The sequence below is a fragment of the Magnolia sinica genome, chromosome 3, assembly GCF_029962835.1.
Source record: "Magnolia sinica isolate HGM2019 chromosome 3, MsV1, whole genome shotgun sequence".
Lineage (NCBI taxonomy): Eukaryota > Viridiplantae > Streptophyta > Magnoliopsida > Magnoliales > Magnoliaceae > Magnolia > Magnolia sinica.
In genome coordinates this window covers 73,559,529-73,574,069 of record NC_080575.1, presented here as the reverse complement: position 1 = coordinate 73,574,069, position 14,541 = coordinate 73,559,529, and the positions used below count along the sequence as shown (strand labels likewise).

General features: G+C 39.0%; 1 protein-coding gene across 1 annotated transcript; it reads right to left on the bottom strand.

The window, feature by feature from the left end:
- Nucleotides 1-1,947: 1,947 nt before the first annotated feature.
- On the bottom strand, nt 1,948-6,781 carry LOC131240015 (AP2-like ethylene-responsive transcription factor BBM2). Its single transcript, XM_058238011.1, has 8 exons — nt 6,232-6,781; nt 5,381-6,062; nt 4,829-4,911; nt 4,425-4,513; nt 4,248-4,321; nt 4,018-4,068; nt 3,356-3,432; nt 1,948-2,979 (listed from the first exon to the last, which is right to left on the bottom strand). The coding sequence occupies exons 1-8, from the start codon at nt 6,518-6,520 to the stop codon at nt 2,102-2,104; spliced, it is 2,223 nt and encodes a 740-aa protein (XP_058093994.1). The 5' UTR covers nt 6,521-6,781; the 3' UTR covers nt 1,948-2,101.
- Between the last annotated feature and the right edge of the window lie 7,760 nt (nt 6,782-14,541).

Genomic DNA, 14,541 nt, shown 5'->3' with positions numbered 1-14,541 from the left:
GTTGCGTACCTGTAGCAATGGAGTCTTACTGTATTTATCCTTGGCCATTGGACGGTCTAGGTTTGTTAATTCTGGCACGATTTACTCAATCAATAGGATTTTCGGATCGTGGATATGTTGCACCCAATCCAGGGATCGTGTAGCATATCCGCGGGCAAGGTTATCGGTCACGTTTGCTTAAGGCAGATTCTTAGTTTAGCGTTTGAGATGTTTACATTCCGCCCCGGCCTTGGATCAGGACATCTTTCTTTGGACGAAGATGAGGACGAGGACGAGGCCCCGGCTAGGCCGTCTTTCATTGGTGAAAGCTCACTTTGCCTGGCCTAGGGTTGTCATCTAGAAATTTGTTCACGCCTAACGTGATGTTCTTTTTCTGAGGCCTTACCGTTGATTTGTTAGATGTGTATTGTGTCATGAGTCCAAGCCGAGCTTCAGTCTGGACGGAGTATGACTTAGCTTCATTTATCTGTTAAGCATACTGAGATCTTCCTTCTGAGCTCCAAATCAACCGGCAGACCCGTCCTGTCGAGGTGAGTTTTCCCGTAACTAATGTGAGTACATATCTGGTCGGTCAACAGAGGATCGGCCTGGAGTATCCGATCAGAGCACTACACTATTTATTCTAGTCTTAGATCAATCCGAGCGGATCACTAGTTTCAAAGTGGGAGCGTCACCATGAATCTTCCTTCTTCTCAGTAGCGTTCATTATCTCGGATACTCTTGTGTATCCGACCGAATTAAAAAGATATCGGTCCTCGAGATTGTAAGGGGCTTGGATCTTCTCATAACAATACATATACTGATACGTCTAGTGAGGTCCAGGAAGTGCACACGAGGGGTAAGATTATTAAATTTTAGTTCGATAACTACCTCCATTATAAAATATAATTAGTCAAATGGCTAAATCATAGGCATTTTTTTAATTGGTCAATTGGCTAAACCTTTGGCCTTCTCTTAAGTTCTGGTGATAAAGAATAGAAAAACAAAACAGACCATTGATGAAATCTTGCGATTGACTTGAGATATTTGAACCCGAGGTTTGATCAAACCATCTGAAAAAGAAACATATTTTTCAGATCTCTCTGGTAAATTAAATCTCTTGTTGCAGCTTTCACCTGTAAATTTTGGCTATTTTATGTGGTGACGGTCAAAATAAGGACCACACTCGTTGTAATTTGGCGTAAATTGAAACGCACAAACACATACATTCATAAAAACTACATGCAATACCCGCGAGCCCATGCGGGTCATCCTAGCTTTTGTGCTGATATGAGCCCATGTGGGTCATCCAATCTTATGCGCTGATACGCACAAATCATCAGGAAACGGCACTGCTAATGCACATCTCAACGAGTCCATTGTACGCCAATGGCTAAGGATGTGACGTGGAAAGAGGTGCAACACAGAAAAAAATGTTTTCCAAAAACAACAGAACTATAGCAGAAAAATGCAATTTCATTATAGCTGATAGGAAAAACTATTAACCCGTCCAACCCCATAGTTGTGGGCAATCCTTAGGATTCACTCCAACTTCTCTAGAAGTGGGTAGGATAGAGATTCCCCACCACCAACAATTGCTGGTGGGAGATTTTTGGTAGACAACAAAATGCAGAGTCCTAATAATGCACCCGTGATAAAATGATAACATTAAGTAGCACCAGATACTAATGTCCTGTCACTCAATATCAATTGAAAAAGAAATTTTCCATTCACTATATGATCAAATCATTATTATTATTATTATTATTATTATTATTATTAGAATTTACACAAGTTTTCTGAGGATCTATTCCATCTGAAGTTCCAAAACTAATAGCAAGTGAGATTTGCCTCTCATCATTCGTAAATCTCATTTGCCATTACTGAACTTAGCCAAATCCTTATGTAAAATATCTAGTAATTTTTTTTTTTTTTTTTTTTTTTTTTTTTTAAAGATAAAAAAAGATCCTTTTTTAGTTCCCTGAGAGTAATAAATAACAAAAAAGATTTCAAAATCAGGAGCTAAGCTGTATACATGCTTCTTTCCCTTTGACCTTTCTTCTATTCCTTCCTCCTTTCTCCTCCCTTCTAAAATCTATTCTTCTCTCCTTTTTCTATAACTCTAACTATCATTCCATACGGTGAAAATAGGAGCTCCATGACAAACGGTCAAATTGCTTGACCTTGATCCAAGTGCTTGAGCTGAGCTTGGCATCCAGTTATTGCTGGGAGAACTCTGCTCATAGCTATTAGTAGTTGCCTTCACTATACCTGGTGATTGCTGCGGCAGATAATACACATTTCTACCTGCGAATGGATCAGTGGTGGGTCCCATATTCTCATAATCCAACTGCTTGACCTCACTATCTCCAAAACTCCCCTGGTTGTGGTGGCTTTGATCAGCCATTACTGCATTCATGGGCATCACATAGCTATTGCTTCCACCCACAACTCCTTGCAAGCTTCCATTGGTACCGCCACTGCCACTGTAAATAACCGAATTCGACTCAGAGCTATGTTCCAATGAGGACGAGTCCAAACTCATGAGATTGTGCATCATAGAAGGCTGGTGGTGGTGGTGGAAGAAGTTGTGGGTGCTGCCCAGATGAAGTTGGTGGAGATCTTGCAGCCCGTGGGCTGAACTGGTTTCCGGTTCCTTCTTGCACCAACCTCTCAGCTGATCATAAGGGTACTGCATGCTCAATGGTTGAGCTTGTTGGAAAGCAATGGTGGGCCACCCATAGTGGTGAGATCCGTATCTGCTGATCCCATCTGCTAAATGTGAGGTAATGTTATCAGTGTCCGTTCTTCGTCCATCAACACTGGCTTCAGTATGCTCGGCATCTTTCAAACGTTTTGCGGCTCCTCCAATTGGCAATGTGCTGCTCTCTAAGATGCTGTTTACGTCGTATCGGCTCATGTCGAAGTTTGTCACTGCATTTAGGCCACGGAATTTTATAGCGGCAATGTCATAGGCCTCAGCTGCTTCTTCTTGGGTGCCTAAATAGAGAAGAACTAATATGAGAATAGAAACAAGCACTTTCTTTTCTATTCTATTATAAAAGAGATGAGAATAGAATCAACCATTCCATTTGCTAACTAGAGCACGTTGGTTCCAAGCCTGGATAAATGAGGTTGCGTCAAGTTGGCAGATGGCCTGAAACTTTGGCCACAAACTTTCATCATGAATCCTAACACTGACATTTCATGCTTAGAGTGAAATGGCTGCGCATGACTTGTTTAGCTGATCCCAATTAGTTGGGGCAAGCTTAGTTCATGATGAATTTCTCCTTCCCATCCAAATCTCCTCAAATTTTACACAATCGGAAACTCTTTAACATTTTATCTATAGTTAAAATAGTGGCTTTTAACTTACTGAAAGTTCCCAAGTAGAGATCTTTGTTCCCTGCAACCCTTCCTATCCTCGCTTGCCACCTTCCATGTTGATGGTGCCTGTAACATACCAATGAAATACATAATATTTGTCCTCAAATAGGAATTCAATTATTTCAGTTCATCTAAGAAGCAGAATTGTTGGAATGTCCACATGTCACTTTTGAACTTCATGGATTAATTCATTCAAATGAATAGGGATAAATTACAATAACAATATACTAGAACTATATCAATACAAAAGAAAAAAACGAAAAAGAAAAAAGAACCAGAACGATATCAACAAAAAATAAAAATAAAAAATCAGCATCCATAATAATCAAATATCATCTCCTTTATAATGTCATGGACTTAAGAATTAACACATTCATTGTCTCTCTTTTTCTGTCTTTTTTTTTTTTTTAATGCATTCATTGTCATTTCAAGCATAGTGAATACTAATCCTCTAACCTATTAAAATTCTTCACTTTGAAAGAGAGAAAAAGATGTAACCATTTTATCTTGATCAAGAACACAATTTTACTCATCCAAAGATCTTTCAATGCTACCTCTAATTTTAAATTTTCAAATAGATCATAAATTCCAATATAACTGCTTGATCTTGTAAACCTGTCTAAATATTTCCACAAGACCAAATTGTAATACCTTGTAACTCCACGATAAATGGATGCACCTCTAGAAAAACCACTACTTTTCCTGCATTCAAAGATTTTAGCAAATTAGTAATGCCGCTAACATCCTGCTTTCATTTTTATATTCCAGGCATATATTTTTTTAAAAAAAATTGTTTTCTTTAATGTTTTTTGGCTACTTCCTGTAGAGAACATATTATTGTTTAAACCACAGCACTATAGTATAACGAAAATCAATAGTACCTTCTAAGAGATGCAACATATTCCTGCCTGGTCATGTGCTTCATTTCTTCCAATTCTTTCTCATAATTGCTTATCTGAACAAAAGAAATAAATCCCTTTACTCCATGGCCAATACCCAAAAAATCAATAAAACAAAACCCTAGTTCGTCCTCCTATAAAGCTGAACAGGAATCTTACAGGAAAGTTTGTTGTTGTAGTGGAACCCCAGTACTTGAGAGCAGCCAAATCATATGCCCTAGCTGCCTTTTCTTCCTTGTCATATCCACCTATTTCAAAGAATTAAGCGAAAAAAGCAAAAATAAAAAAAATAAAAATGAAAAGACAAGGAACCCGATATCTTAAACAGTCTAGAGAGGGAAACCTTCAAAAAGATTCAAAATAAATACTGAAAAGGCTTAGAATAAACAATATCTTTTGCTTACCCAGGTAAACTGCAGGAAAATTGAATCAGACCCATTTCCACAAGATCGGAAATTCCCAAAACAAAAAGAAGGAAAAGGTCAATACAAATACAATACCGGGGTCTAAAATGCCAATTATTCAAATAAAAACTCTTCAAATGATGGAAATGCAAAGAATACCTTGCCGACCCTTTCGAGTCTGTCCTTCTCTTCTACAACTATTATCCCATAGATGAGCTTCATATCTACCAGTCCATCTATGCCTGCAAAAATCCCAAAAGGACTTTTTAGAGGAAAAATAGATCAATCAGGGAGAAAAAAGAAAGGAGAAGAAAAGAAAACCAACAAAACTCTAAAAGAAATCCATATAAATTACATTTGGGCTCAATGAAAAATAGTAAGAAATGCTACAATTAAAAAATTGAATCGAGAAAAACACAACCGGGTTTAACTAAATAGCAGAATAAAAAAAAATGCTACAAAAGAATACCAAATAAAACTAACTAGTTCAAAAATATTCAAAACCTATGAAAGTCATTCAACCTATTAAAGTCATTGTGGGTCTTTTTACGAGAGAGAATGGAAAATATGCTGCAAAGGATTACAAATGAGTTTAAAATACTCAAAACATATTAAACTCATTTTGAGAGAGAGAGAGAGAGAGAGAGAGAGAGAGAGTTAAACTAACAGTTTAAGGGAGTTCTATATGAGGGTTTTCTTTCTTTCACAAACCTAGTTACGCCACGGTAGATTGAAGTTCTCTGACCAAATGTATCAATGGATTTCCGCGCCACTGGTTCAATAGCACCAGTTTGGCTATCAAGAGCCATAGTCTTAGGTTGAGTCTCCAATGACGAACTCTCTCCTCCCCCTCCGTTTCCACCGGCAGCTGCATTAGCCAGAAGAGGCAAAGCTGCATTTGGCTGAGACCCAGTACTCATTGAAAGCGACAATGTCTGAGCATTCCGTACTGTTCCGGCATTCCCCGCTGCAGCACATTTGGTTGCTGCCGTTGCCTCGTTCTTATTCTCCGTCTTCTGCTGCTGCTGTGGCGCAGGCTGGTTCCTCAACCATGTCTTGATCATCGAAAGACCGATTGAGTTGCTGTTCAATCCACTTCCTGTGCTACAATCCGTTGTTGTTGCTGCTGCTGCTGTTGTCACTGCCGTCACTGCTTGTGACTTCAAAGAGTAGCTGGAAAAGATATAGTCCCCAGAATTTTCGAATGTTGTTGGAATCCCATTATTCTCAGTAAACTTTCGTAAAGAGTGATCAGCAAATGAGTGGCCGCCGAGAAAATCCTCTAGCTTTGGACCTTCATGGCTTAGATTTTGGTTGCTGCCTGAACCACCTCCAACGAGCATTGAAAGCTCAGAGCTCGTTTTGAAGTTTGATTCGCAGTTCATGTTCCAATCTGGAATAAGAAAAGGAGAGGGGAAAGAAAGATTAGAAATCGTGATGGATTTCGAATCTAGAAACCTTTCTTTGTTCTGTAGATTTCAAAGATACCCAAAAAAAGGAAATTGATGAAGAGGTCAATTTTATTTATTTTTTCTCTTTGTTTTTTTTTTTTTTTTGCTAACCTTGGGGCTGATGGCGTCTGTTGAATGCTTCTAGAATACCAAAAGAACCATCCTGTCTTAGATTTGGGATGTTCATAAGAGGAGCTGTTGAGTCCGATGAGAGATCTAAGCAGTCGTTGGAGACGTCGTGGCCTGATACCTCAACAGAGTTGAAGCCGAGGCCTGAGCTGAGTACTGAGTCGCCGGATATGAAGCGCGAGACGGCGGGGGGAGTATGATGGTCTTGAGATTGTGAAGGGAGCTCTTGAGGAGAAAGAGAGAAAGCCAACCAATTGTTCATGGAAGCCATTCAAAGTTGGAGAAAGAAGAAATAAGGAGAAGAAGTTGTTGGTTCTTTTTATGGTTTTATAAACCAATGGAAAGATAAATAAGGGTAGGGTTTTGTGGTCAGTTGTTGAAAGAAGGGAGGAAGAGAGTCTCCAGGAGAATGAAGAAAAGAGAAAGAGGAGGCTGAGTGATATGGAAGTTGCATATAGCTGTGCATTGGGCTTTGGAAAGAGGAGAAAAAGGTCAGGATATGAGGAAAAGAACCATTTTAACCCAAGTAAACAGTAGGGTTATATATGACCCTCTCTCTATCTCTCGTTTCCCTCCCCCGCTCTCTCTGCCTCCCTCCCTCCCTCCCCCGCTCTCTCTCTCTCTCTCTCTCTCTCTCTCTCTCCCCTCCTCTAATACAGTGAAATGGCACTAGTGACAGATTGTTGCAAGGCTAAAAATAACAAAGAATATTTTTGAAATGACAAAAAAAAAGGAGAAAATTAAATTTTGTGGGGTTGGGGAAATAGTTACAACGTATATGAGCCGAGTTCTGGAAAACCACGCTCGCTGTTTTCTTTTCAATTCAACTATCCTGATTTTGTATAATTATGGCCCACCTGGTTTTGATAGACACGCCCTTTCCCTTCTACTACTGGTAATATAATTGTACCACTTTGTAGTCTTGCGGTTCTAAAATTAGAAGGAAAGGAGTATTAATTAGATGAGGGTAGGTACAAATGCCATTTGATAAACGCGGATGTTGGAGACACCTGTCTTTTGGAAGCCCACCAAAATGTACATGTGGGTCACACCTTCTCAGTGTTCAAATCCATCTTATGGTTGGGATCACGGCGGGCGGATACAGGGAATCTCCCCCATCAGATGATCCTAGCCATTGGATTCGGACATCTTCAAATGTGGATCATCCATTGGAATCTCCATTTACATTGGATGGGTGGAACCGTGCAACAGGGAAGATTTAGGCCATGGCCCATGCCCCAAGTGGGCCCACAAGATCTGTAACTTAAATTTACTAAACGGGCATTAAAGGAGGTAAAAATCAGGTAACCATTATCCATCCACTGAGGGTCTCACGGTTTAATGGTCCGGATTGGACGTCCATCTCTTCAACCATGCAAGTAAGCGCACCTCTCTTATTTTCCATCCTACGTGCCAACACCCGCAGAGGGTGGTATATCAAAGGGTGTGACAAAAAGGACAGAGACCGACCCTCCACGCCCATTTATTCAAAGCCCAGTTGGGCACCAGTCATTTCATGTCAGAAATCTCTGTTCCTGCCACTCATCCTAGCCAACAGCTCTTTTCATTGCCTTTCTCTCCCCATTACCGCTTAAAACCCATCACTGTCTCCCATTCCATCCATACATCTCTCCTATTATTTTACTATTATCCCTTGGTCGTAATCATCGACCTGCTCCCCCGCTGTACCCGGGCGCTCTCCCTCGCGGGAGCGGACTAGGTGCGGCCCCGGGTTCAATCACTATGGTGCGGGCCTTTGCCCTGAGCCAACCTTGATGCGTATATTCTACATCTATGCCGTCCATCCGCTTTCCAGATACTTTTAGTGCATGAGTCTGGAAATGAAGCAGATCCAAAATTTATATCGAACATAGCATAAGAAACACCGGTGATTGAAGTCCGTACCATTAAAAAAAATTATAGGGCTTACTTTAATCTTTCCGTTAATTTTCTTTATCATCTAGGCCGTTGATAAAGTCACGTGAATGGAAAAGACAAATATCAGCTTGATACAAAACTTTTGTGGCACAATAACGGACAATCACAACCGTTTCTTAAGTTATCGTCCACCTGAGAACTGAATATGCTATAATTTTGGGCTCATGCTCTAAAATAATTTGAAAAAAAAAAAAAAAACATATGAACGGTGTGGATATGGAATACATACACCGAGATAGGCCCCACAGTAACGGCTGCACTGTCTTGGGTGAGTCCGGAGTCGCACCTAATCGGCTCCCCTCCGTCACTATGCACACCTATCTGCTTCCTGTAAAACATAGCCCATGCCTATCATGCATGCACGAACCAGGATAGATTATTTGGGAGGGTAAGAAATAAAAGTCCAAAATCTACTATTAGCGCACGTATCAACGTGGGTCATGGACACGACTAAACCATGTCACTGAGGAAGATCCTAAGGCTAACCGTGAGCCCATGGATACAGGATGTTTCTGTAGTTCGAAGTTGTATGGGGCTCACAGAGATACACATGATAAGTCCACCTTGTTTACCAATTTTGCAGGACCACAATGTAACGGGCCTTAAAATTCAGGCAGATTTAAATTTCACGTGGGCACACTGCACAAAAAACTATGTACAAAAGCTCTTGGAGCCGACTATGATGTTTATATTATTATCACTCAGATAAGCTGTGAGAACAAATATCATCCTAATACAAAACTTACGTGACCCCACATAGTTATCAATGATTGCGTTCAATCCTATTGTTTCATGTGGTGTGGGCACTGGAGAGTTTTGGATCCGCCATAATTTTCAGATTTGTCTGGTAGTGTGGTATTGTAAAACTGATGGACAGAGTGGATGTGTCATGAGCATCTCTTTGGACCCCACACAACTTCCAACTGTAGGAACTTGTGCTCCACATCCTACGCTTATACACCCAAGTGTAGGAAGTTCCTAGGGTCGGAAGCTAGGACTCACTAAGATGTTTGCAAGAAATTCACCCCATTTATCCACTTTGCCATCTCATTTTAGGATGAGATAAAAAATGTTAGGATGAGATAAAAAATGTGGTAGATCCAAGATTGAACTGGGCTACAAGATAATGAAGAGTGGGGTGAGCCTACCATAGAAGCATTTGTACAAAAGTTTTGGATGAGGCTAATATTTTGGGATTTTGATCATACTAGCCGCATCGTACTACCATGAAATGCCTAAAATATTTGTTCTCTTAAATATATTCTGTTGTCGGCCTTTGGATACCTTTTTGAAGAATTAGTGTACAAAAATACCCCAGTTTTGTAACTTGGTCTTCTTCAAAGTTTTTTTTTTTTTTTTTTTTTTTTTGCCTTTTTCTTTATTATTTTCCTTGAGCTTCTTTTTTCCTTTTCAAACATATCTTACGATATCCTGGTGAGGTTGTGCGAGATGAATGATTAGGAGCAGGTCGGCGCGAGGAAACCCTACCCATCCAAACCTTCCTCTGTTTTTGTAGGCAACATTTCATTTGACACCACAACGGGCGATCTCTCCAGAATCTTTACGAGATTTGGGAAGCTTGTAGATTTATATATATCCCTTGGTATTGAAAGTGCCCTGGTTTGTCAATTAGCGTGTGCATTGAGTTAGGTAGACAGAAGAGCCCTATAGGAAGATTGATTAAGCAACTGCCTCAACTGGATGTGTGCCCAAACTCGTCATAGGTAAATCTTGAGCTTTACATCCCATGTCCCAAAACACCAGGTAATTAAAACCCTTAAAATTGGTTAGAACACCCTAAGGGATTATGGTTAGAAAACTTTTTTTTTTCAAACTCAGAAAAATATCTAAGTTTTCTGCCTTTGTCGATTTATTGACAAGTGGTTCGATGAAATCGAACCTTGTAGTCGATGTCCTCGAAGCTCACTCAATATTATCGAAATGAGGACAAAAGATGTCCAGCAACCACAAAGATATCTATACAGAATTATCGATGTATCAATAGAGGGTTCGATATCAACGAAATTTGAATCTCGAATCCATCGAGTAGACTCGATAGAATCGACATCAGGTCTGTCGTGTCCAAAGTTCTGCTAAGGCAAACCATGTAATCTTCAATATATCGAAGAGCTTCTCAATATCCTTAGAGTTCAAATCTTGATGATATCGGAAGCCCTTCCATGATATCAAATTAGGACACATTTACATCCAGCAAGTTTTTCAGTATATTTTTCTTGGATCGAGGGTCATTTGATAAAATTGATATTCAAATATCGATCATATCAAGGCATGGTCGATGTCATCGAAAGTGGACAAACTATCCAACAAACTTATAGGAAAATTCTTGGGAATTATCTATGAATCGACACTGCCCTCGATATCATCGATATTCAAATTCTAATGATATCGAGTGAAGCTCGATCATATCTGTTCCTGAAAAACCTTCAAAATCAAGTCTCTCACATTTTCAAATGTCGAGGAATCGAACCTCATGTCGATGAAATCAGAGTTCGAAATTCGATGACATCGATGCATGTTTGATTTTCTCGACCAGCTGGCAAAAGGTTTCAAAAGTGTTTCACATTTGAGTTCGCATCATTGAGTAGCCAGTCGATGCTATCGAGAGTATACACTCGATGATATCAACCCTGCTCGATCATATCGAACTCTATAAAAAATGTGACCGTTTCATATCCGTTAGAACCTTTTTCCTATTTAATGAGAGCTTGACCTTAGTTGTTTGTGAGAGAAAAGAGAGAGTGCTTTTGTGTTCTTAATCATAGATCATATATCCTAAACTTTTTTCTCTCATGGGAGTTCATCCTCTAATCCACCATCATCATTGACATTCAATAGAGTGGATTGGGGAATGAACTTTCGCATTCAAGGATCCTACAGCTACCACCTTAATGATAAATCATTAAGCTAGGATGCCTTGAATGCATAAATGATTGGAATCGCTCTATCTCCCTTATAGAAAAATATTTAATACAGTAGGATTTCATTATAACCTTGACCCAACTCGTCGCCATGTATTGGTACATCTTCTGAGTTGCGGTTCAAGGAAGCTGAAGATTCTTCATCATCAAAGGAGGAGATCTTCATCAACGTGCTAAACGGGGTTCATTTACTTATCTGTAAGTCATTAGATCCAGAGGACCCTTGTGATCATTCCATCTTAGGTTGAGTCAAAGGTGTTTCTCACCCCTTGCAAGTCCTCGTAGGAGGCCTCTGGCGAGAGTATACGTAGGGGTGCTTTGTGTTGACCCTTGCTCTGTGGAGAGTATAAACGTTTAGGTCCTTGTGAATGTCCTTGGCCAGTGTGGCTTAAAAGTCGGGTGCTATGTGTTGACCCCTGCTCATGGGAGCATAAACAATGTCGTTCAGACACATTGTGTCAGCCTAAGTGTAAGTTGTACTGGTTAGAGGTGAACCTGATTTAAAACCTCTGGTTTGAGGTGAACCTGTTGTGAAACCTCCTTAGTGAGATCCGGTACACTCAAGGGTTGAGCACGTTTACTGGAAGTGGAGTAGACAAGTAGTCGAACCACTGTAAAAATGATTGTGTTTGAGATTGCTATTGTCTTCCATTACTTATGTGATTTACTTAAATACTTTCATACTTGATTATCTGAGATCACACCTCACACACAGTCATATCCATCATAAACTGATTTGCATATTGTTTATCTCTCAAATAATTTTATGATTGGATCCTTTACGGGGCTTGAAAGCCAGTAGAGTTACTCTGTAGTAATCTTAATGTATGCTTGTTTTTAGGAATAGAGTGATAGGATTTTAAATTCTCATAAAATATTAAAAAGTCCTATTCACCCCCGTATATTCCTTCTTCAACTAAAGTGGTCGTTGCCGCAATTTCAATTGGTATCAAAGCGGGTCTCTCTTAAGGGCTTCATCGCCTAGAGAGTGATCTTGACTGAAGTTAGTAATATGGCCAAAGGAGAGGGCTCATCAGTTACTAGACCTCCAGTGTTTAATGGATCAAATTATGCATACTGGAAGGATAGAATACACTACTTTCTGAGATCTTTGGATCATGATGTTTGGGACATTATTGAAAGAGGATACGTGCCACCAACCGAATAAATGGTACTTGAAAATGGGACAGCTATCACCAAACTGAAATCCAAAGAAATGTGGACAACATTCGATAAAGAAAAATAAATATTTGAAGCCAAAGCTATGAATGCTATCTACTGTGCTGTATCCCAAGACATTTTCAATTAAATCAGTATATGTGGGACAACCAAAGAAGCATGAGATTTGTTGGAAACAACTCATGAAGGAACAAGCACTATGAAGAGATCCAAACTGCAACTCCATGGGTGGATTAGGTGAGAAAGTTCCGGTCCCAAAAATCTGTAGGAAAATACTAAGATCGTTGCCAAAACGGTTCAATCCTAAAGTAACAACTATTGAGGAGTGTAGAAACATAGATGAAATGAAAGTAGAAGAACTAGTAGGTTCCCTACAAACATTTGAATTACATTTCAAACATACCTTTAAATCCAAAACCACTGTCCTCAAAACTTCAAAGAATACAACAAATGAGGATATTGAGAGTGAAAGAGAAAACGAAGATGAAGAAATGGCTTTATTGGCTCAACGGTTCAGAAAATTCTTTCAGAAAAATCGTGGCCGACCATTTAAAGGAAGATAGATGAGTAACAAACATTTCACGGGTAAATTTGGTAAAAACTCCAAGGAACCACAATGTTATACCTGTCAAAAGTTTGGACATCTGTCTATTGATTGCCCAAGTAGAAAAACCAAAGAAAAATCAATGGCAGCCACATAGGATGATAAGGAAGAGTCAAACTCAGAATGCAGCAACTTAGAGAGTGATGGAGACCAGAAATCTCTGAAAATTCTTATGGTCTCTACTGCTCCAATCATTCCCATCGAAACTAAGAACAATGAAGAACCGCAAGCCACTGAATCATTTCCATTCGATAATGAGGAAACTGAGAAGGAAGAAGAGGAATATGATAAACTATAGGATGCTTACAATCAACTCTATATTCATAGCATCAACATCCTTAAAAGACTTGGAATGTCTGAAAACAAAAAGGAATTGCTGCAAAAAAGATTTGGATAAAACTTTGGAAACTAATACACATCTAATTAATGATCTACAGTAATATCATTTAGATAATGTTAGATTAGAAAGAATTAATACCTTCCTTAAATCTGAGTCTAACAAACTAAACAAACAGGTCGAGCTATTAACAGATTTAAACATGCTCCTTCAAAATGAAAATCACACACTCCTGTTTGATTTAAAAGAATCCAGAAAATTAGCTGAGATAAACTATAAGTTTTCCCAGAGTGGTGAGAAATTAGAAAAAATCTTATGTATGGGAAGACTCGGAAAGGACAAGAGTGGCTTAGGATATGATAAATTTAAAACAAAAACTGGAAATGCAACACCAATGGTTGAAAAATCTGCTGCTTCAAGAGGTAAAACAAGAACCACTCCTGTTTGTCATTTATGTGGTGATTCTGGTCGTTATAAGTTTGAATGTGGTCACTTAGATGGACTCAACATAATTTTGGTCAAAATCATACCGGTAAATACAGACTGACCAGAGGAACAATAAAAAAAATGTAAAGAGTCCACCTAGGGATATGAATAGGAGAAGTACACATTCATCGCCACCTAGAATGACCAACAGAATGGAGGAATTATTGAATCAAGTGGCTGAACTAAACAAGAGCACTAATGAATTTATAAGACAAGGAAACACGATTCAGTTGCCAAACTTGACTAAAGAAACTAAAAGCACCAAAATTAAAAATCCTGCTACAAAATGGATAGTGAAAGAAAAGAAAAATTGCATAATAACTCACTCTATTCATATGCCTTGAAATATTAAGCATGGAAAGACAAGTCCAGATCATGCATCTAGATCTAGATAGCTGCTAAAATGATTCAATTTTGTTGAACTCTTAATGTTATATCTGAGGTCTCTCACCTCAACTTTTTTATATAAACATCTTGATGTTTATAATTTTGGATTGTACAATGCCTGTACAAAATTTTTGCTAAGTATACTGGTTGATATAAAGAGATACTTTATTATACATAAAAGATTGTCGATATGCTGATAAATGAAGAAAATATATACCTTCGATATGTGTGTCAATAAAACATGTGGACTCTCAATTAAATCAACAATGGATCGATATAATCGACACCTCTTTGGAATCCGAGAAGTCACATGATCGAGAATGTTATCGAGGACAGTCTCGATGACATCGAATGGGGTTAATCGATATCATCGAAACGACGTTCGATGATATCGAAGTATGCAGCCCGATAAAAGGCAGTCA